Consider the following 22,658-nt stretch of genomic DNA (forward strand, 5'->3'; position numbering starts at 1 on the left):
TTTAATATTTCACCTTTCGATTTTGGGACTTATTTCCTGCAACGATTAAGAAATCTATGTACATTACATTGCTTCTTCACAAAAAAATATCCTAGCCATTGTCTCTCCTGACATCAATAGTATTACAGTAATTGAAGTTATTAAGGGTCCACCTATTCAATACAATGGAATTTATTAGTGTGAATGAATCACGTAAGGTACTAGTTTGGGCACTTATAACGTGCCATCATCAGCCAAAGAGTCAAATCAGGTAAACACAAACAATCTTTAAACAATTTAAAACACATTATAACACCTGCAAAAATGAATGTTAAATAAAATTATGGTACAAGATAACGCACTCTAATTTAAAATCCTTTTAAAATGATTATGATTCCGTTTTATACACATAGTGTATAGTCTAGATTGTATATGTTTTAGTCTTTAATTTTGTTGAATATACACTGCAGAATTTTGTTGTGATGTGATGTTGACACTTGTTTAATCCGTGGTTTGGCGGTTCCGAAAGAATAAACAATCATGTGATGAACTTAGAGCTCCGTCTGCTCAAGGTTCCAAACCCCATATTGAAGTGGGAACAAATATTGTTCAGATCTAACTAAGTCCATCACATGATTGTTTATTCTTTCGGAACCGCCAAACCATGGATTAAACAAGTGTCGACATCACTCACAACAAAATTCTGCAGTGTATATTCAACAAAATTAAGGACTAAAACATATACAATCTAGGCTATACACTATGTGTATAAAACGGAATTATAATCATTTTAAAAGGATTTTATATTAGAGTGCGTCATTTTGTACCATAATTTTATTTAACATTCATCTTTGCAGGTATTATAATGTGTTTTAAATTGTTTTAAGATTGTTTGTGTTTGCCTGATTTGACTCTTTGCCTGATGATGGCACGATATAAGTGTCGAAACTAGCACCTTATGTGATTCATTCACACTAATAAATGTCATTGTATTGAATAGGTGGGCCCCTAATAAATTCAATTATTGTAATACCACATCAATACGGATCATAATGCAATTTCAAAATATCAATCCGTACTATGAACCTAATACTATTGTCTTTTCCCTGATATAAATACATTCCTGGTTCACATGCCAAGTTAATCACGATTTGAATATGTCTCACCGGCAAAAGACTCTCCAGCGATGAAGAAAGGTAACCTCCGAAGTTCGGGGAAGACTTCAAAGAACTGCACCAAGGCCTTGTAGAGTTCATCTCCGACCTGCGTCATATTAGTGGCGTAGCCCGCATCGTAGTCCGTAAAACTGAAACCTGAAACAGAACTCGCTCATTTCAAAACAAGTGTCAAGGGATTATATTTTCGACAGTTCTAGCTGATTTGTATTGAATTAATCGAAAGATGGGAGTGGTTGTATGTCCAGACCGTAGACACTCCTAGAGGAGCTGATCTGTTGTTTCTCCATACACAGCTTGTGTTATTCAATGGAAGATGGGTTCTAAATGCTTTGTCGTATTTGTAACTGATAGATGAATCGGTTGCTTTCAAGGAATAAATACAAATGAATGGGTTCTATAAGTTGTAGATGTAATTTTTCGCCTGCAATTTTAGCAGCTAGACTCAAGATAATTAAGATAATATGACGTCTCTTTAGTATGAAGGTGGGTCATCGCGTGGGGGGAGGGCCGGTTTATTGCATGTAATCAACGAGGACCTCATCACATTAAAGAGGAAGGTAGTGATTTGGAGTGAAAAACACTGAGGTCAGCTTAAACGCCGCATGAGGCAGATGCTGAGAAAAGTAGAAGAGAAGGAGGAGGGGAAAGAAATGGTGGTAGTTCTTCACGTTGGTACCAACAACGTAAGGTAAGCTAATATAAGTACCAACATAGTTTGGGATGTGTGGGATCTGGTAAAAGCAGCACGGGTGAAGTTTAAGAAAGCGGAGATTGTTATAAGTGGAATACTGTGTAGGAGGGATACTGACTGGAGAGTGATTGGGGATTTAAATGAGACTATAGAGTGTGTATGTGGGAAACTAGGAGTGAAATTTCTAGATCCTAATGGGTGGGTAAGAGATAGGGATCTGCGCTCAGACGGCCTTCACTTAAATCGCAGTGGTACGTATAAGTTAGGAAATTTGTTTAGAAGGGTAATAGGGAGGTACATTCAGGGAAACGGTGTTGTCTAGGGAGAGGTGATGAAGGTACAGAGATCTGGAAGTCAAGTAGGGATGACATAAAAATGTTAGTGTTGAACTGTAGAAGTATTGTAAAGAAAGGAATAAAATTAACTTAATACATATTATATTTACCAGATATTGCAGAAATTTTCTCACGGAACTGAAGTGTGTATCGTAGAGATAGGATAGGAATAGTGGGAGGGGGGTATTCATTCTGGTGAAAGAAGGATTTGTAAGCTACGAAAAATAAAGGATGAGAAACATGAAGTTCTAGGTGTGAGGTTCATTTCTAAAGATAGTAGACAACTTGATGTCTTTGGAGTGAACAGACCGGGAAAAGGTAGTGCTGACACAGATTAAGAATTATTTGATAAGATAATCAGCTATGTGGGAAACGACATGCAAAGAAATGTGATTGTAGTGGGAGATCTTAATTTACCAAATGTCAATCGGGAAGGAAATGCGAACGACAGGAATTATGACCAGCAAATGTAGTAAGGAATGGTAAAGACCCACCTTATTATAATAGAGGAATAAAGAGACTAAGAAGGAAGTGCATATTGGAAAGAAATACAGTTAGAAATGACTGTGGAAGTAAGGAGAAACTGGAGGAACTTACCAGGAAATTGAATATAGCAAAGAAGGCAGCTCAGGATAACATGATGGCAAGCTTAATTGGCAGTCATACAAATTTTAGTGAAAAATGGAAGTGTATGTATAGCAGTATGTAAAGATTGTCGGTTACAAGGAAAAAGGTCCAGATAGAGGAGGTGACCAGTGCTAAAGAAGTATTAAAATTTACATATGATAACAATCATATTTACAATAAGATACAAAAGTTGAAAACTAGAAAAGCGGCTGGAATTGAGAAGATTTCTGGGGATATACTAAAGATACTGGGTTGAGATATAGTACCATATCTGAAGTACTTATTTGATTATTGTTTGGTTGAAGGAGCTATACCAAATGAATGGAGAGTTGCTATAGTAGCCGCTGTATATAAAGGAAAGGGTGATAGACATAAACCGGAAAATTACAGGCCAGTAAATTTGACATGCGTTGGATTTAAGTTTTGGGAAGGTATTCTTTCTGATTACATTAGACATATTTGCGAAATTAATAACTGGTTCGATAGAAGGCAATTCGGTTTTAGGAAAGGTTATTCCACTGAAGTTCAACTTGTAGGATTCCAGCAAGATAAAGCAGGTATTTTGGATTCTGGAGGTCAAATGGACTGTATCGCGAATGACCTGTCTAAAGCATTTGATAGGGTTGATCATGGGAAGCTACTGGAAAAAGTGAGTGCAATTGGACTAGACAAAAGTGTAACTGAGTGGGTTGCTATAGTTCTAGAAAATAGATTTCAGAGAATTTGAGTAGGCGAAGCTTTATCTGACCCTGTAATCATTAAGAGGGGAATTCCTCAAGGCAGTATTATTGGACCTTTATATTTTCTTATATATATCAATGTTATGTGTAAAGAAGTGGAATCAGAGATAAGGCAGTTTGCAGATGATGTAATTCTGTACAGAGTAATGAATAAGTTACAAGATTGTGAGCGGCTGCAGGGTGACCTCGATAGTGTTGTGAGATGGACGGTGGGCAATAGTATGATGATAAACGGGGTTAAAAGTCAGGTTGTGAGTTCCATAAATAGGAAAAGTCCTCTGAGTTATAATTACTGCGTTGATGGGGTGAAAGTTCCCTTTGGGGATCATTGTAAATACCTAAGTATTACTATAAGGAAAGATCATCATTGGGGTAATCACATAAATGGAATTGTAAATAAAGGATACAGATCTCTGCACATGGATATGAGGTTGTTTAGGGGTTGTAGTAAGGATGTAAAGGAGATGGCTTTTAAGTCTCTGGTAAGACCCCAACTAGAGTATGGTTCCAGCGTATGGGACCCTCACCAGGATTACTTGATTCAAGAACTGGAAAAAATCCAAAGAAAAGCAGCTCAATTTGTTCTGGATGATTTCCGACAAAAGAGTAGCGTTACAAAAATGTTGCAATGTTTGGGCTGGAAAGAACTGGGAGAAAGGAGACGAGCTGCTCGACTGAGTGGTATGTTCCGAGCTGTCAGCGGAAAAATGGCGTGGAATGACATTAGTAGACGAATAAGTTTGTGTGGCGTCTTTAAAAGTAGGTCAGATCACAATATGAAGATAAAGTTGGAATACAAGAGGACAAATTGGGGCAAATATTCATTTATAGGAAGGGGAGTTAGGGATTGGCATAACTTACCAAGGGAGACGTTCAATAAATTTCCAATGTCATTGAAACCATTTAAGAAAAGGCTAGGAAAACAACAGACAGGGAATCTGCCACCTGGGCGACTGCCCTAAATGCAGATCAGTATTGATTGATTTTGATAGTAGCCTATTTCTTGCGCATTTATCAGATTGCCATGGAATATTTAAAATCTGAGCACCGATTTCTCAAGTTGGGTCGCAAGTTTTGTTCTGTAAGTCATGACTTAGCCTTGGTAGGAGAACATCTGAATGTTACAGAGACAAACAAAGTGTGAAACAAGTTTCTCTGGCCATTGAAAATGTGAGACTATCTCGACTTTTCTTTTTGCTATTTGCTTTATGTCGCATCGACACAGAGAGGTATTATGGAGACGATGGGATAGGAAAGGCCTAGGAATGGGAAGAATGCGACCGTGAACTTAATTAAGGTACAGCCCCAGCATTTGCCTGGTTTGAAAATGGGAAACCACGGAGAACCATCTTCAGAGCTGGCGTAAGTGGGGTGTCGAACCTACTATCTCCCGGATGCAAGCTCACAGCTGCGGGACCCTAACCGCACGGCCAAATCTCGACTTGTTAATACTATTATAGGTTATATGGGAGGACATCGACGAAACAACGGGATCTGCCAAGCCGATGTGTGCTTGGTTAACGCGGAAGAAAGTGGAATCCTCTTCCAAAAAACCGAAAGAAAAAAATACGAACGACATATTCAGTTCTGGATGGTCATGTGGTCCTGAGGTGCACTCAGCCTATAGAAAATATGTATACCAGATACATTCCTGAGGGCAAGGGCAGCCAGACAGAAGGCTAACCATTCTATGCCACCTAACGCCGAGGCTACGGTTGGTATAAGCCTTTACCTTCCATATATTTTTATGAAAATCCAGTGGAAGGTGGTCTGCACAGAAATTACTTTTCTTTCAATGAAACAACGCCTCTGATAATCAACATATCTGGACTGAAGTTAACTAAGGCTGCATGGATCGGGTGCTTTGAAAGTGACGGACTGAGTCACGCAGGCAATAGAACCGCTGGCCTTCTGAGCTCAAGTTACCGGGTTCATTCCTGGCTCTGTCAACCGATATTAGGAGGTGCTCAAATACGCCAGCTTCGTGTCGGAAGATCTACAGGCACATGAAGGACCTCTTGCGGGGCAAATTTTCTATATTTCGGCTTCTCCGAAAATCGTAAAAGTAATTAGTGGGGCGTAAAAACAACAATAATAATAATAATAATAATAATAATAATGATGATAATAATAATAATAATAATAATAATAATAATAATAACACGTTACTTCATTATTATTATTATTATTATTATTATTATTATTATTATTATTATTATTATTATTATTATTATTATTATTATTATTATTATTATTATTATTATTATTATTATGTTGAATTTTAAACCCGGCGTCAGTGACACGTTTGATTTCAATCTCTAAAATATTCTGAAGCCGGACAATAGAAAATATTTCCAAAATAAATATTCAGGTTCTTCCTGCAACAGTGGTTCTGTCTGCGAAGATTAAAAAAAAAAGAAAATTATGGCGTACATAAGCCAGGAGCGACAGGTTTTAGGATGATATTAGCTGCTTTATGTATACTACATTCAGTATGTGTGACATAAAAACAATAATAACATTAATTAAACCCATTTCCCTGTTTAAACCCTGCCCTTATTCCGGATAAACCCAATTTACCTAGTTCCCAAAGTTAGCAAGATACTTAGCTCATTTCAAAACAAATATGAGCATGGACTTAGCTCTCTTCCAACTGCCTCAGTTTCAAAGATATTTTCGCGATTAATTATAATTTAAAAACATTCTTGAAGGCACTACGAATTTATCTAATGAATAATTACAATCTAAAACACCTAATGTCAATAAAGAAAGAGTCAAAGTATACTTGAAAACTATTCCATACTTTTCTAAGAAAATCCAGTAAAATGATACGGCTGTTATTAAATTCCCCAGAAAAAAATACCTTTTAAGAATTTAGCTCTCTCCAGTTCAGGAGACCTCAAATAGAAATATTCAGTAATTTAATTTTCATCTCCTCTACCCTCCTTCCTTAAACCACTTCCAAATACATTAATATATTTCATATCGAGCTCGATAGCTGCAGTCGCTTAAGTGCGGCCAGTTTCCAGTATTCGGGAGATAGTAGGTTCGAACCCCACGGTCGGCAGCCCTAAAAGTGGTTTTTCATGGTTTTCCCATTTTCACACCAGGCAAATGCTGGGGCTGTGCCTTAATTAAGGCCACGGCCGCTTCCTTCTCATTCCTAGCCCTTTCCTGTCCCATCGTCGCCATAAGACCTATCTGTGTCGGTGCGACGTAAAGCAACTAGCAAATATATTTCATTTTTCTGAACCTATGTACAAAGAGGAAAGTTCTCATATCCCATGAGGAGTATTAATCATCATCATCATCATCTGTTTACCCTCCAGGGTCGGCTTTTCCCTCGGACACAGCGAGGGATCCCGCCTTTACCGCCTCAAGGGCAGTGTCCTGGAGCTTCAGACTCTTGGTCGGGGATACAACTGGGGAGAATGACCAGTACCTCGCCCAGGCGGCCTCACCTGCTATGCTGAACAGGGGCCTTGTGGAGGGATGGGAAGATTGGAAGGGATAGGCAAGGAAGAGGGTAGGAAGCGGCCGTGGCCTTATGTTATGTACCATCCCGGCATTCGCCTGGAGGAGAAGTGGGAAACCACAAAAAAACACTTCGAGGATAGCTGAGGTGGGAATCGAACCCTCCTCTACACAGTTGTCCTCCCGAGGCTGAGTGGACCCCGTTGCAGCCCTCGTACCACTTTCCAAATTTCGTGGCAGAGCCGGGAATCGAACCCGGACCTCCAGGCGTGGCAGCTAATCACGCTAACCACTACACCACAGAGGCGGACATGAGGAGTATTACTGAAGTTAAAAATACAGCAGCTGTAATAGCAGATACATAGTCCAGTGCACGAGATATTGGACCAGCCTCTTAAAGACGAGCCTCCTTGGCTGAGCTACATTTAAACATCACAATTGATTAAATAGAGCTTGAGGAGGATGTGACAGGCAAGGAACTTGCCATCAAGTTTTATCACGTAGTCTCCGCACAGCTGACGGCAAATTCAACACATACAGTACCGGTCAAAAGTTTAGAACCACATTGAAAAATCATGAAGTTCCATCTAGAACCTACAATTTTGCTACTAGACCTCTGTATCTTTTTTCCTGAGCTCTTGCATCTAATATGATATATATCACCTGATTTCAGTGCTTTACGCCCAGTGTTGTATCTATCTATCTAGGTATTCTGCCTTATGGCAGGTCTTGTCATGGGATGAACCTCTTCCACTGTTGCCTGTCCTGCGCCAAGTTTTTCATGTCCGAATATTTATTTCCTTGGATATTGTCCAACATTTGATATTTTTTCCTTCCTCTTCCTCGTTTGCCTTTCACCATTCCTTCTATTCCTTCTTTCAGTAAACAGTCCCTCCTCAAACAATGTCCGATCCATTTTATTTTTCTGCTTCTAATGGTTTGTAACATACTTCGTTCTTCTCCAACTCTTCGTAATACCTCCTCATTCCTTACCCGGTCTTCCCATTTCACTCGTTCTATTCTCCTCCATACCCACATCTCTAGTGCCTCCAATCTTCTCTCATCTTTCTTTCTCAATGTCCAAGGCTCTGCTCCATACAGCGCTATGCTCCAAATGTAACACTTAGCAAGTCTTTTCCTCAAATCTTTGTTTAGTGGTCCACAAAATAATTTTGATTTTTTCCTAAAGCCTTCTTTTGCTATGGCAATTCTTTTCTTAATTTCTGTTGTGCAATACATATCATCTCTGATCATACTTCCCAAATACTTGAAGTTACTGACTTGCTCTATTTCTTCTCCTCCTATACTAATATGACAACTTCTACCTTTTCCTCCAATTATCATACTTTTTTGGTCTTCTTCTTATTAATTCTCATTCCATATTCTTCTAGTTTCATGTTGAGTTTATCTAACATTTGTATCATTTCACGTTCGCTTTCTCCCATCACAAGCATATCATCTGCAAATCTTATACATTCTACTCTCCTACCTCCAGCACAAACTCCACTATTTCCATTAAAACTTTCATTGATTATTTCTTCGAGATAGATGTTGAACAGTGTCGGTGATAAAGAGCAGCCCTGTCTTACACCTCTTCCTAATTCAATTTCTTCACTCAACTCATCTCCTATTCTCACTCTTGCTCTCTGGTTTATATACAAATTCTTTATTAGCCTTCTATCCCTCCAATCAACTCCATGTTTCTTCAGGATTGTCATCAATTTGTCCCATCTGACACAATCAAAAGCCTTCTCAAGGTCAATAAATACAGTATAAACCTTCCTGTTTTTCTCTATGTACCTCTCTCCTATCACCCTCAGAAGTCCAATGGCGTCTCTTGTTCCAACTCCTCTCCTGAAACCAAACTGTTCTTCACCTATAAAGTTATTCAGCTTTCCATATATCCTTCTGTTGAGCGTCCGCAGTAAGACTTTGGCTGCATGTGAAATCAGACTCAATGTCCTATCTTCTTCACATTTTTTGCTGTTCTTTTTCTTTTCCATAGGGATTAAGATGATTTCACTGAAGTCCTTTGGCCATTTTCCTGTCATGTATATTTGATTACATAATCCAATCAACTCCTTTCTCCCTTCATTATTTAACGCTTTTAACAGTTCAACAGGAATCTCATCTATTCCCATTGCTTTTCTATTTTTCATCTCGTTCAGTGATGCTTCGATCTCTCTTCTCAGTATGGTTTCCCCTTTATCATCCTCTTTAACCATATCTTCCTCCTCTAATTCAAGTTCTTCTTCATTTGGTCGATTGTCCCGATCATATGGCCATTCTATGTATTCTTCCCATCTTTTCATTATTTCTTGGGGTTCATATATCATTGTGCCATCTGTAGCCTCTATTTCCTTATTGCTGTTGTTCCTTCTCTTTTCTCTGAATACTATATTTGTTGCTTCTTTGTACACCAAGTCATATTTCCCTTCTTTCTCCAGTTGCTCTATCTCATCACACTTTTCTGTCAACCATTTCTTCTTTGCCTTTTCTGTTTCTCTTCTTAATTCATTATTTAACTTCCTGTAGTTACGCTTTCCTTCTTCTGTATTTACTGTTTTCCATTTCCTGCGTTCCTCCATTTTACTTATCATTTCTGATGTTATCCATTCCTTCTTTGCCCTCTTCCTCTCCTTGACTCCAAGCGTTTTCTTAGCTGCTTCTTTTATCCCATTTTTAAAAGTTTCCCATCTCCTTTCTACATTTTCTGTTTCATTTCCTAATGTATTATTGTTACAATACTCATCCTCTAGTTCTCTACACTTGTCTTTATCTTTCAGTTTCTCATTATTAATTTCTTCTCTCTTCTTTCCTTTCCATACTATTTTCAATTTAATCATTACCTCTGCTACAACTAATATATGGTCAGAATAAATGTCTGCTCCTGGGTAACATTTAGCATTCGTTAGGCAGTTTCTGTACCGTTGTTGTATCATTATATAATCAATTTGATATTTCTTGTCATCTAATCGAGATATCCAAGTATACCTTCTCCTTTTGTGGTTGTCAAACAAAGTGTTTCCAACCACCATGCAACTTTCATTACAGAATTCAATCAACCTTTCTCCCCTCTCATTTCTGTCTCCCAATCCAAATTTACCAATGGTCTTACCATCTGATCCTTCACCAACAACCGCATTCCAATCACCCATTACAACAATACATGCATTCTTTTCCTCTTTCTCAATGAGTTGATCTATCTTCTCATAACACTCTTCTACCTCTTCATCAGAATGATTACAGGTCGGCATATAAACTTGAATGATCACTAAGTCTTTTCTTTTCCCGTTCAGTCTTATCATCATAATCCTTCCATTGATATATTCAACCTTCATAACTTTGTTCTTCAGTCGTTTTCCAATCAGTATTCCCACTCCATGCAATCCATTTTTATCTTCACCCGAATAGTACACTGACTGACAGAGCAAATGCAACACCAAGAAGGAGTTGTCAGAACTTTTTGCCAATTGCAGGGTAGACTGACGTCACTGAGGTATGATCATGATGTGAAATGCGCCGCTGTGCTGCGCACGTAGCGAACGATAAATGGGACACGGCGTTGGCGAATGGCCCACTTCGTACCGTGATTTCTCAGCCGACAGTCATTGTAGAACGTGTTGTCGTGTGCCACAGGACACGTGTATAGCTAAGAATGCCAGGCCGCCGTCAACGGAGGCATTTCCAGCAGACAGACGACTTTACGAGGGGTATGGTGATCGGGCTGAGAAGGGCAGGTTGGTCGCTTCGTCAAATCGCAGCCGATACCCATAGGGATGTGTCCACGGTGCAGCGCCTGTGGCGAAGATGGTTGGCGCAGGGACATGTGGCACGTGCGAGGGGTCCAGGCGCAGCCCGAGTGACGTCAGCACGCGAGGATCGGCGCATCCGCCGCCAAGCGGTGGCAGCCCCGCACGCCACGTCAACCGCCATTCTTCAGCATGTGCAAGACACCCTGGCTGTTCCAATATCGACCAGAACAATTTCCCGTCGATTGGTTGAAGGAGGCCTGCACTCCCGGCGTCCGCTCAGTAGACTACCATTGACTCCATAGCATAGACGTGCACGCCTGGCATGGTGCCGGGCTAGAGCGACTTGGATGAGGGAATGGCGGAACGTCGTGTTCTCCGATGAGTCACGCTTCTGTTCTGTCAGTGATAGTCACCGCAGACGAGTGTGGCGTCGGCGTGGAGAAAGGTCAAATCCGGCAGTAACTGTGGAGCGCCCTACCGCTAGACAACGCGGCATCATGGTTTGGGGCGCTATTGCGTATGATTCCACGTCACCTCTAGTGCGTATTCAAGGCACGTTAAATGCCCACCGCTACGTGCAGCATGTGCTGCGGCCGGTGGCACTCCCGTACCTTCAGGGGCTGTCCAATGCTCTGTTTCAGCAGGATAATGCCCGCCCACACACTGCTCGCATCTCCCAACAGGCTCTACGAGCTGTACAGATGCTTCCGTGGCCAGCGTACTCTCCGGATCTCTCACCAATCGAACACGTGTGGGATCTCATTGGACGCCGTTTGCAAACTCTGCCCCAGCCTCGTACGGACGACCAACTGTGGCAAATGGTTGACAGAGAATGGAGAACCATCCCTCAGGACACCATCCGCACTCTTATTGACTCTGTACCTCGACGTGTTTCTGCGTGCATCGCCGCTCGCGGTGGTCCTACATCCTACTGAGTCGATGCCGTGCGTATTGTGTAACCTGCATATCGGTTTGAAATAAACATCAATTATTCGTCCGTGCCGTCTCTGTTTTTTCGCCAACTTTCATCCCTTTCGAACCATTCCTTCTTGGTGTTGCATTTGCTCTGTCAGTCAGTGTACATTCGGAAGTCACCGCTTTCTAGTTCTCCACATCCACCCCATCTCACTTCACACATTCCAAGTACATCCAAATTATTTCTCTTCATCTCATATTTAGCGTTTTCTAATTTTCCTTCCTGTAAAAGGGTTAGAACATTCCATGTCCCTATCCGCAATAATTCTTCTTTCTTCTTCTCCTTCCTTCCATATTTTAAAAACCTCGTTGTACACCCCTCCCGGAGATCCGAATGAGGGGAATCTTTACCTCCGGAATCTTTTACAAAGAGGTCCATCTCATGAGTGTCCTGGAAGATACTGCCAGTGGTGGTTTCCCGTTGCCTTCCACTGTCCTCCACATCCTGTCGGCTCGCTGACCCAGATTCCCGCTGGGGTTGATACCCAACCTTCCGCTGGGTTGCTCAGCTTAACAGGGGCACCACGTGTAGGTAGAATTGTGGAGAATTGGGGTGAGAGAGGCTAAGAGAACTCTCTTGTTGAGTTCTTATATTCGCATCTCACCCCCATTTATTAGCCAGAGTCACAAGGTTGAATTAATGACTCCCCCAGGTCATCTCCTGGGCCCAGTATTGTAAAAGTTATACAATTTTAAATGTTATAAGGTCACATCAGAAGTCAACATTTTTTGGAAATATTATGTACTGTATCTTCTAATTGGTTTCAAGTATCACCACCAAGATTGATGTAGAGACTTAGCAATAGTTAGGGGTCATTTTAGTATAAATATGAAAATTCCGAAAAAATGCGGCACCCATTTTTTGTTGGTTTATTTTTTTTTTCAAACCAGTGCAAAAATAGTCAATTTTTCCTTGTTCTTGTCATAGGTCTCAGTGTGAACTATCGACATCAGAAACGTATTCGTGGATGCCATCCACAGAGTGCAAATGAAACTATCAGGGCAGATAATTTTGACGCCAGTAGCTCACACTGAGACCTTGGGCCATACATGAAAAAGGCAAAAATAAATCAACCATTTTGGCCTTGGTTCAAAACAAATTAAACATGAAAAAATACCTGTGCGGCATATTTTCGGAATTTTTATATTTATACTAAAATGGTCCCCACCAATTCCTAAGTCTACAGAAAAATCTTGTTGGTGATACTTGCAACCAATTAGAGTATTAAGTACATTATATCACCAAAATTTTTGATTTTTTGTTGTGACCTTCCAAGAGTTAAAAATTCATAACATCTACAGTACTTGAACTAACTCAATGAAATCAGGCGACATATATCCTATTAGATTTATAATTGAATTTATTCATAATGATGATATACATGCCACTGAGGCTGAAAAGCCCCTTTATGTAGCGTCTACTTATAACACCATACAAGTTTTGTGAGATATCAGAAAGAAAATTACAGAGGTCTAGTGGCACAATTTTAGGTTCTAGATGACATTTCGTGATTTCTTTATGTGGTCCTAAACATTTGACCGGTACTGTAAGACTAGTTGTTAATGTCATAGAAGTAAGAAGGGAAGGATGTTAAAATCTACGTAAAGTTTATAGTGCATTCAGATGAACTTGGTAACAATAAAATCATCGCTCCAACAAGCGTCTGTAATAAACAATGAAATACCCAATAATAATAATAATAATAATAATAATAATAATAATAATAATAATAATAATAATAATAATAATAATAATAATTAATAACAATAATAATAATAATAATAATAATAATAATCCGCCTCTGTCATATAGTGGTTAGTGTAATTAGCTGCCAAACCCGAAGGACCGAGGTCCACTCAGACCCGGGAGGTCAACTGAGTAGAGGGGGTTCGATTTCCTCCTCAGCCATCCTGGAAGTGGTTTTCTGTTGTTTACCACTTCTCCTCTAGGCAAATGCCGGGATAGAATCTAACTTGGGCCACGGCCGCTTCCTTCCCTCTTCCCTGTCTACCTCTCCCAAGCTTCCCATAGCCCACAATGCCCCTGTTCAGCACAGCAGGTAAGGCCGCCTGGGCGAGGTACTGGTCCTCCAACGCAGTTGTATCCATCAACCCAAAGTCTCCCGCTCCAGGACACTGCCCTTGAGGCGGTAGAGGTGGGATCCCTCGCTGCGTCCGAGGGAAAACCAACCCTGGAGGGTAAACGGATTAAGAAATAAAGAGCATTCTTCTTATTTTCTTCTTCTTCTTCTTCTTCTTCTTCTTGCGTTCCGGCCTTCTAAGGAAAACGTTACAATTTAAATTCTTCCTCCTTAGTTGTTCTTTCCTTTTCTTCCAGTATTCTTTCATTGTTTCACTGTGCTTCTTTTTCCTGTCTTCAGTCCACTTTGTGCCTGATTTCTTTTTCTTTCTCCGTTGGAATCTTTCCATTTGTAAGACTTTCTTCCTAAAAACCTTTCTTTCCAATAATACTTCTTCTCGTACGTTGTTCCTTTCCAGGTCTTTCTTGACTTCTTGAATCCAGGTGGTGGTTGATTTCATTTGCCAAAGGTACTTGAAGGTTCGTTTAGTTAGTATATTGTCATCCATTCTATAAATGTGTCCAAGAAATAGCAATCTCCTTTTTCTTATTGTTTCTGATATGTTTTCTATGTTCTGGTAAATTTCATTGTTATTTCTTAATTTCCAAAACCCTGCAACTCTTAGAGGACCTAATATTTTCCTTATAATTATTCTTTCTAATATTTCTAATTTATCAAGCTTGTAGGTCAGTGCTAGACATTCGCTGGCATATAGATATTCTGGTTTCGCTACCGTGTTAAAGAGCATTGTTGTTATTAATATTATTATTATTATTATTATTATTATTATTATTAGTAGTAGTAGTAGTAGTAGTAGTAGTAGTAGTAGTAATCGTACTCCATCCAGATCCATTCTTAATGAGAGTGCTCTGTGTTTCCTGGTATGGGCTGTACAAATTTCATTACTCTCATTTTTATGTAACAATCATCATTGATTTTGACGATATAAAAGTGACTGAGTTATGAGCAATGTTAGTAATGTAATTTCTTCCGCAATCAGTCCTTGTGTTGAATGGAGTGTAATTGTGCGTGAAAAGGTCAGTGAACTTGGCAGACTGATATGTCACAGCACTGTCTGACTCGGTGAGGAAAGCAACGAGGAACTGCCTCAGTCTTCATTTCCGTAGTATGACTCTTCAGTGACGCCTAGTTACTTATGAAACCTGAATGTGTATCTGTTGAAGTCACAACCTGCCTTCGGGCCCAGGTCAAAACATACATGCTGCTATATTATTATTAGTATTATTAGTATTATTAGTAATCTGCTTACCCTCGAGTTTTGGCTTTTTCCCTCGGACTTAGCGAGGGATCCCACCTCCACCGCCTCAAGGGCAGTGTACTGGAGCGGGAGACTGTAGGTCGGGGATAAAACCCGCCCAGGCGGCCGCACCTGCTATGCTGAGCAGGGGCCTTGGTGGAAGACGGGATGATTGGAACGAAGAGCCACGGAAGAGGAAAGGAAGCGGCCGTGGCCTTAAGTTAGGTACCATCCCGGCATTTGCCTGGAGAAGAAGTGGGAAACCACGGAAAACCATTTCCAGGATGGCTGAGGTGGGAATCGAACCCACCTCTACTCAGTTGTCCTCCCGAGGCTGATTGGACCCCGTTCCAGCCCTCGTACCACTTTTCAAATTTCGTGGCAGAGCCGGAAATCGGACCCGGGCCTCCGGGGGTGGCAGCTAATCGCACTAACCACTACGCCACAGAGACGGACATTATAATTATTGCTAACCTAAACTATCTTAGAATTTTCAATTGGATTTTTGAGACCTACAAGTGCACCTTTTCCAGATGCTTCAAATTCCTCAGAGGAAGAAACTGTGCCTGTGTACAGGTGAAGCAATTAATGGAACCAAATAATCTCCATAGCAGTGCAATCAGACTGACGGACATAAGAAGGCAATTCAGGTCTTAATTAACTGAGTATAAACCTTAAATAAATGTATTTAGTGTGGATATATTTTTTTAAATTTACAATTCGCTTTACGTCGCACCGACACAGATAGGTCTAATGGCGACGATGGTAGAGAAAAGAGCTAGGAGTGGGAAGGAAGCGGCCGTGGCCTTAATTAAGGTACAGCCCCAGCATTTGCCTGGCGTTAAAATGGGAAACCACGGAAAACCATCTACAGAGCTACCGACAGTGGGATTCTAACCCACTATCCAACGGATGCAAGCTCACAGCTGCGTGCCCCTAACTGCACCGCCAACTCGCCCGTTTGGATATATTTTCCGCGTGAGAGTGATACAAATGAAAACATTGAAGTACAGCATAATAACAATTGGAATACGCGCCACGGTACTGCACGTTGATACTGATGTTACAAAGGCTTTTACGGATAACCTATAGGCGGCAGCACCGTGCAGAGTAGTGGGGTGACGGAACGGAGCAGTTGTTGTGACGTTATCACCCGGTTGTACCGAGTGAACTACCGAGCGAACGTAATGTGGTGGCACGTTTAAATACGTTATTGGTATGGCAACGTAAATGCAATGCCCTTTTATCACAACATAACTATTTTGCTGTTTTCTGCTGGATAAGTCGGGCTGCTAATTTCATCCTTGTGATGCCTCTTGATATAATCCCACAAATTTGATACGCCACCACCCGGCGTAAATGCGGCCGCAAAATTTGCATTTGGCTCATATTTATCACCAGTGATTTCAAAGAGTCCGCCTCTGTGGAGTAGTGGTTAGCGTGATTAGCTGCCACCCCCGGAGGTCCGGGTTCGATTCCCGCCTCTGCCACGAAATTTGAAAAGTGGTACGAGGGCTGGAACGGGGTCCACTCAGCCTCGGGAGGTCAACTGAGTAGAGGTGGGTTCGATTCCCACCTCAGCCATCCTGGAAGTGGTTTTCCGTGGTTTCCCACTTCTGCTCCAGGCGAATGCCGGGATGGTACCTAACATAAGGCCACGGCCGCTTCCTTCCCTCTTCCTTGCCTATCCCTTCCAATCTTCCCATCCCTCCACAAGGCCCCTGTTCAGCATAGCAGGTGAGGCCGCCTGGGCGAGGTACTGGTCACACTCCCCAGTTGTATCCCCCGACCAAGAGTCTGAAGCTCCAGGACACTGCCCTTGAGGCGGTAGAGGTGGGATCCCTCGCCGCGTCCGAGGGAAAAGCCGAACCTGGAGGGTAAACAGATGATGATGATGATGATGATTTCAAAGAACTGCCATGCATCAGACAGCTTTCGTGGCATTTGTGATATAATTTTCTGTAAAAATTTATGCAATTCCTTAAATATTCTACAACATGAATATCATCTCAAAATGGGATTAAATGTCAAACGAATGCCACAATTATTATCTACTATGCTTTGCATCATCTACAATACTCAACAAGCGGAGGAAATATAGACGGAAATTAAGAAACACAGACTGAATACAGGTGCAATACGCTTACAAGGGGAGGCCAAGACGATCGGATCACCGAGTATCTTCAAATTTTTAACACATTTAGTAGTCAAATAGGACAAGATAATGTGCAAGTTGTAAGGTGTACTACAAAGGCGTTCTCGAGAAAATCGCAAGAGAAGTTTTCGCGTCGGATATGTGCCGGTGCGTTGCAATCATGAGCAAGTAACTTTGGTGGTCGAGTGGTTAGCGTTCAAGCTCCGCAACCTCTGGCTCGCTAGATCGGGTCCCGCTTATTTTGTTTTTCAACACGGGCCATATTCTTTCATATATATTACAATTCACAGGTAATGTAATGAAAAAAAAAGTATATTAGCATGAGCTTTCATTGGATTTTCAATGTTATTTGGCTCTTTAGTAATGTTTATCAGTCCACCTCTGTGGTGTAGTGGTTAGCGTGATTAGCTGCCACCCCCGGAGGTCCGGGTTCGATTCCCGGCTCTGCCACGAAATTTGAAAAGTGGTACGAGGGCTGGAACGGGGTCCACTCAGCCTCGGGAGGTCAACTGAGTAGAGGTGGGTTCGATTCCCACCTCAGCCATCCTGGAAGTGGTTTTCCGTGGTTTCCCACTTCTCCTCCAGGCAAATGCCGGGATGGTACCTAACTTAAGGCCACGGCCGCTTCCTTCCCACTTCCTTGCCTGTCCCATCCAATCGCCCCATCCCTCCACAAGGCCCCTGTTCAGCATAGCAGGTGAGGCCGCCTGGGCGAGGTACTGGTCATTCTCCCCAGTTGTATCCCCTGGCCCAAAGTCTGAAACTCCAGGACACTGCCCTTGCGGCGGTAGAGGTGGGATCCCTCGCTGAGTCCGAGGGAAAAACCGTCCCTGGAGGGTAAACAGATTAAGAAGAAGAAGAAGTAATGTTTATCATTATAAAAATATCTTTCTTTCTTTCTTTCTTTCTTTCTTTCTTAATCTGTTTACCCTCCAGGGTCGGTTTTTCCCTCGGACTCAGCGAGGAATCCCAGATCCACCGCCTCAAGGGCAGTGTCCTGGAGCGCGAGAATTTGGGTCTGGGATACAACTGGGAAGGATGAACAGTACCTCGCCCAGGTGACCTTACCTGCTATGCTGAACAGGGGCCTTCTGGAGAGATGGGAATGGAAGGAATAGATAAGAAAGAGGAAAGGAAGCGGCTGTGGCCTTACATTAGGTAGGGTCCTACATCCGGCATTTACTCGGAGGAGAAATAAATGGGAAACTACGGAAAACCACTTCGAGGATGGCTGAGGAGGGAATCGAACCCCCATCTACTCAGTTGACCTCCCGGGGCTGAGTGGACCCCGTTCCAGCCCTCGTACCACTTTTCAAATTTCGTGGCAGAGGCGGGAATCAAACCCGGGCATCCGGGGGTGGGAGCCAATCACACTAACCACTCCACGACAGAGGTGTACTACAAACGAAATATCATCATCATCATCATCATCATCATCTGTTTACCCTCCAGGGTCGGCTTTTCCCTCGGACACAGCGAGGGAACCTACCTCTACCGCCTCAAGGGCAGTGTCCTGGAGCTTCAGACTCCTGGTCGGGGATACAACTGGGGAGAATGACCAGTACCTCGCCCAGGCGGCCTCACCTGCTATGCTGAACAGGGGCCTTGTGGAGGGATGGGAAGATTGGAAGGGATAGGCAAGGAAGAGGGAAGGAAGCGGCCGTGGCCTTATGTGAGGTACCATCCCGGCATTCGCCTGGAGGAGAAGTGGAAAACCACGGAAAACCACTTCCAGGATGGCTGAGGTGGGAATCGAACCCACCTCTACTCAGTTGACCTCCCGAGGCTGAGTGGACCCCGTTCCAGCCCTCATACCACTTTTCAAATTTCGTGGCAGAGCCGGGAATCGAACCCGGGCCTCCGGGGGTGGCAGCTAATCACGCTAACCACTACACCACAGAGGCGGCATCAAACGAAATATATCATTTATAATTAACAAGTAAACGGTCCAATGCGTAAGGTATTCCTGAAAATGTATTCCTTTCGTGATTTGTGAAATCCCTCATATCTGACAGTGAAATCGGGTAAGGTACCCAGAACTGCTTTGCACCTGGACGCTTTGACCTGCAATATATTTGAAAGAATATGACCAGTGTTGGAAAACCAAAAACCTACGAGCGAGACTCGATCCATTGATCCGGCGATTACGGAGCTTGAACGCTAATCACTCGACCGTCGCCTTCTCGTGCTCGCGACCGCAACGCACCGGTACATTCGACGCGAAAATTCTCCTGCGATTTTCTCGAAAACGTCTAAGTAGTACGCCTTACTATTTGCACATAATCATGTCCTAATGGACTACTAAAAGTGTACAAAGTTTGAAGATAATCCGTGATCCGAACATCGTGGTCTCCCCTTGTTAAACACTTGTGCGCTACACTGTGCTCTGGTCCTCCGCGAGTACTTGCAGTTATAAGCCGAGGGGATCGGTGCTGCGCTCTACCGCTACAACCGGATTACTCACCGATATTACTCGCTCCGCTCCCAGCTCAAGTGCAGAGAAGCAAACACGATCAAAGTACCAGTGTAACGGTGGCAACCCCACTTCAGATGTGTGCGATAGAAGAACAGTGGTCTGTTATTCAATTTTTTTGTGTAGTGAAGGTGTGAAGCGCCTGCCCCGCGGTGTAGGGGTAGTGTGCGTGCTTCTTACCCGGAGACCCCGAGTTCGATTCCCGGCCAGGTCAGGGATTTTTACCTGCACCTGAGGGCTGATTCAAGGTCCACTCAGCCTACGTGATTACTGATTACAATTGAGGAGCTATCCTATGGTTAGAAGTCGGCCCCGGTCTCGAAAGCCAAGAATAACGGCCGAGAGGATCCGTGCTGACCAACGACACCTCGTAATCTGTAGGCCTTTGGGTTGAGCAGCGGTTGTTTGGTAGGCCAAGGCCCTTCGGGGCTGTTGCTCCATATTCATTTCAGGCAAGGAAATATGTACAGCCCTCAGAATCGTCTATTATCGCCTTACAAACTCTCTTTCTCATTGGTCAGAGCAAACATACGCACACAACTGAAGAGTGAGGAGAGAGAGACAGAGAGTTCGAAGACAAACATGTCAACTCATTGAAAGTCAAATTCTCCGGTTTCTTTGTAGTCCTTGTGTCATGAAATATTAGCGGTACGTTAATATTTAGCGTGTACTGCAAAAGAAGAATTAATATATTTTGCACTAATATTTGCACGGATATCAAATATAAATGCGAGAAATTAAGATGAAATAAGGTATCGTTCACAAAAAAACTTGGTAAGGCGCTTCGTGTTTCTCAGCTTGCATTCGGGAAATAGTTGGTCAAACTCTACTGTCACACCAGACAATGCTGGGGCTGTGACTTAATTAAGGCTACGGTCGCTTCCTTCCCACTCCTGGCCATTTTCTATCCGACCTTCGCTATAGGACCTATCTGCATTGGTACGACGTAAAACAAATTGTAGAGGAAAGGAGATTCGTGTTTCATTCAAAGACATTTCTTTTACTGAAATATCATACCACGCCATTTCTTAATATAATGATGATGAAATGGGAGAGAAATTAAATGGCATAAAATGACACATAAAAGTAAGACAGAGGCAATGATTGCATTTACGAAAACTTGTAAGTGAAGTGTATTCTTCAAAATAAAATAAAAAGAGCGAAAGGAGCAACACTGCCGTATGCGAATGAAGGAATACTGCACCTACATTAAAGCTCAAGGGAAAATGCTGAAATGACGTGGTCCTTAGTTGGCCGAAATGAAACAGAATAAGAAGAATAAGAAGAAGGTGACTTGTTATACATAAAATTAAGATATTCTCATAACGGTATATTGAACTGCCTTAAAGAAACAATGGAGTGCATTTTTAAAGTATAAGTCAAACATAATATGCTACATCGAGCACACTTGTTCACAATGAAATTACAGTTAATTAATTATTTCTCTTAATTAGCAAAAGCCAGTATAGCCAGAATGTTTAATTATAGACACATCTCACTCAGTTCCTGAGAAAATACCAATCGAGCAGGAGTGATCAGTGAGCGCGTGGCTTCACAAGCCACACATCCTGAAAGACGAACGCATGTGACGTCCCGCTTGTCTCTTCTCCATTCTCATGGTTGGCCAAAACCCACGCCCAAACGATATCTGCTTCCCTTTCCACCCGGCATTCTTCTGATCGTGAGTGTGCTTCATGTTTATCACATGCCTGGGTCATTCAAAGAGGCACGGAGAGGAAAGACATTCCGCTCGTATGAAGATAAAGGATGAAGGCGATGCACAAGTGGCTGAGCAATCATTTTATAAGAACCGAAGGACTTGCATTGAACGTGACGGAGACTACGTTAAATAGTATACCACTTTCGTTAAAAACAAAAAACAAATTGAAAAAATATGGAAGGTTTATTTTGACTCCCCCTCGTATGTAGGTATGTATGTTAATGTATTGTATATATAGATATATATATTTTGTTAATTTTTCGTTCATCACTTGAAACTTCAGAGTATATATTTATAGAACTCGGTATGTCTTACAATATGTGTTAACAGAGATTCCGGGCTAATCAACATTATTGTATTCAAAGGAAAAGGTGGGCAAGGGTATGATGGAGATTCTTGCTAATATTTTGAAAACGGCAAGCTTTAATTATAAATGTTTGAAACAAAACTTACCTTAAATTTCATTCTAAATCTTTTATTTCGGGGCAGGTTTTCAAGTAGAACCGATCTTAACTGACATAATTGCGAATAACTTAAGGTATAGTATAATTGTCAGATCTGAATCCGCGATCTTGAAATTCGAAGGCCGATACTGTAACATTAATCCTCACAGGGAATCACTGAAACTAGCCATCACTGACTGACCACTGTTAACTGACGTCGGTTCTGTCCCTTCTGCTATCACTCGGCTCCAGTAGATGGTGTTCACATCGCATCGCATCTCAATCTGTTTACCCTCCAAGGTCGGTTTTCCCTCGGACTCAGCGAGGTATCCCACCTCTACCGCCTCAGAGGCAGTGTCCTGGAGATTCAGACTCTGGGTCGGGGGATACAACTGGGGAGGATGACCAGTACCTCGCCCAGGCGGCCTCACCTGCTATGCTGAACAGGGGCCTTGTTGAGGGACGGGAAGATTGGAAGGGATAGACAAGGAAGTGGGAAGGAAGCGGCCGTGGGCTTAAGTTAGGTACCATCCCGGCGTTTGCCTGGAGGAGTATTGGGAAACCACGGAAAACCACTTCCAGGATGGCTGAGGTGGGAATCGAACCCACCTCTACTCAGTTGACCTCCCGAGGCTGAGTGGACCCCGTTCCAGCCCTCGTACCACTTTTCAAATTTCGTGGCAGAGCCGGGAATCGAACCCGGGCCTCCGGGGGTGGCAGCTAATCACACTAACCACTACACCACAGAGGCGGACTTCAAATTTTAATCAGATT

At 42.3% G+C, this 22,658-nt stretch overlaps 1 protein-coding gene across 1 annotated transcript in view; it reads right to left on the bottom strand.

The window, feature by feature from the left end:
* Positions 1–22,658, bottom strand: part of LOC136877736 (venom serine carboxypeptidase-like) — an 81,506-nt gene that overhangs the window by 34,001 nt on the left and 24,847 nt on the right. Inside the window, exon 3 of the mRNA XM_067151945.2 lies at positions 1,146–1,292. Coding sequence (XP_067008046.2) covers positions 1,146–1,292 — 147 coding nt within the window. The remainder of the gene's footprint in view (positions 1–1,145; positions 1,293–22,658) is intronic.

The sequence above is a fragment of the Anabrus simplex genome, chromosome 7 (genome assembly GCF_040414725.1).
Source record: "Anabrus simplex isolate iqAnaSimp1 chromosome 7, ASM4041472v1, whole genome shotgun sequence".
Classification (NCBI taxonomy): Eukaryota; Metazoa; Arthropoda; class Insecta; order Orthoptera; family Tettigoniidae; genus Anabrus; species Anabrus simplex.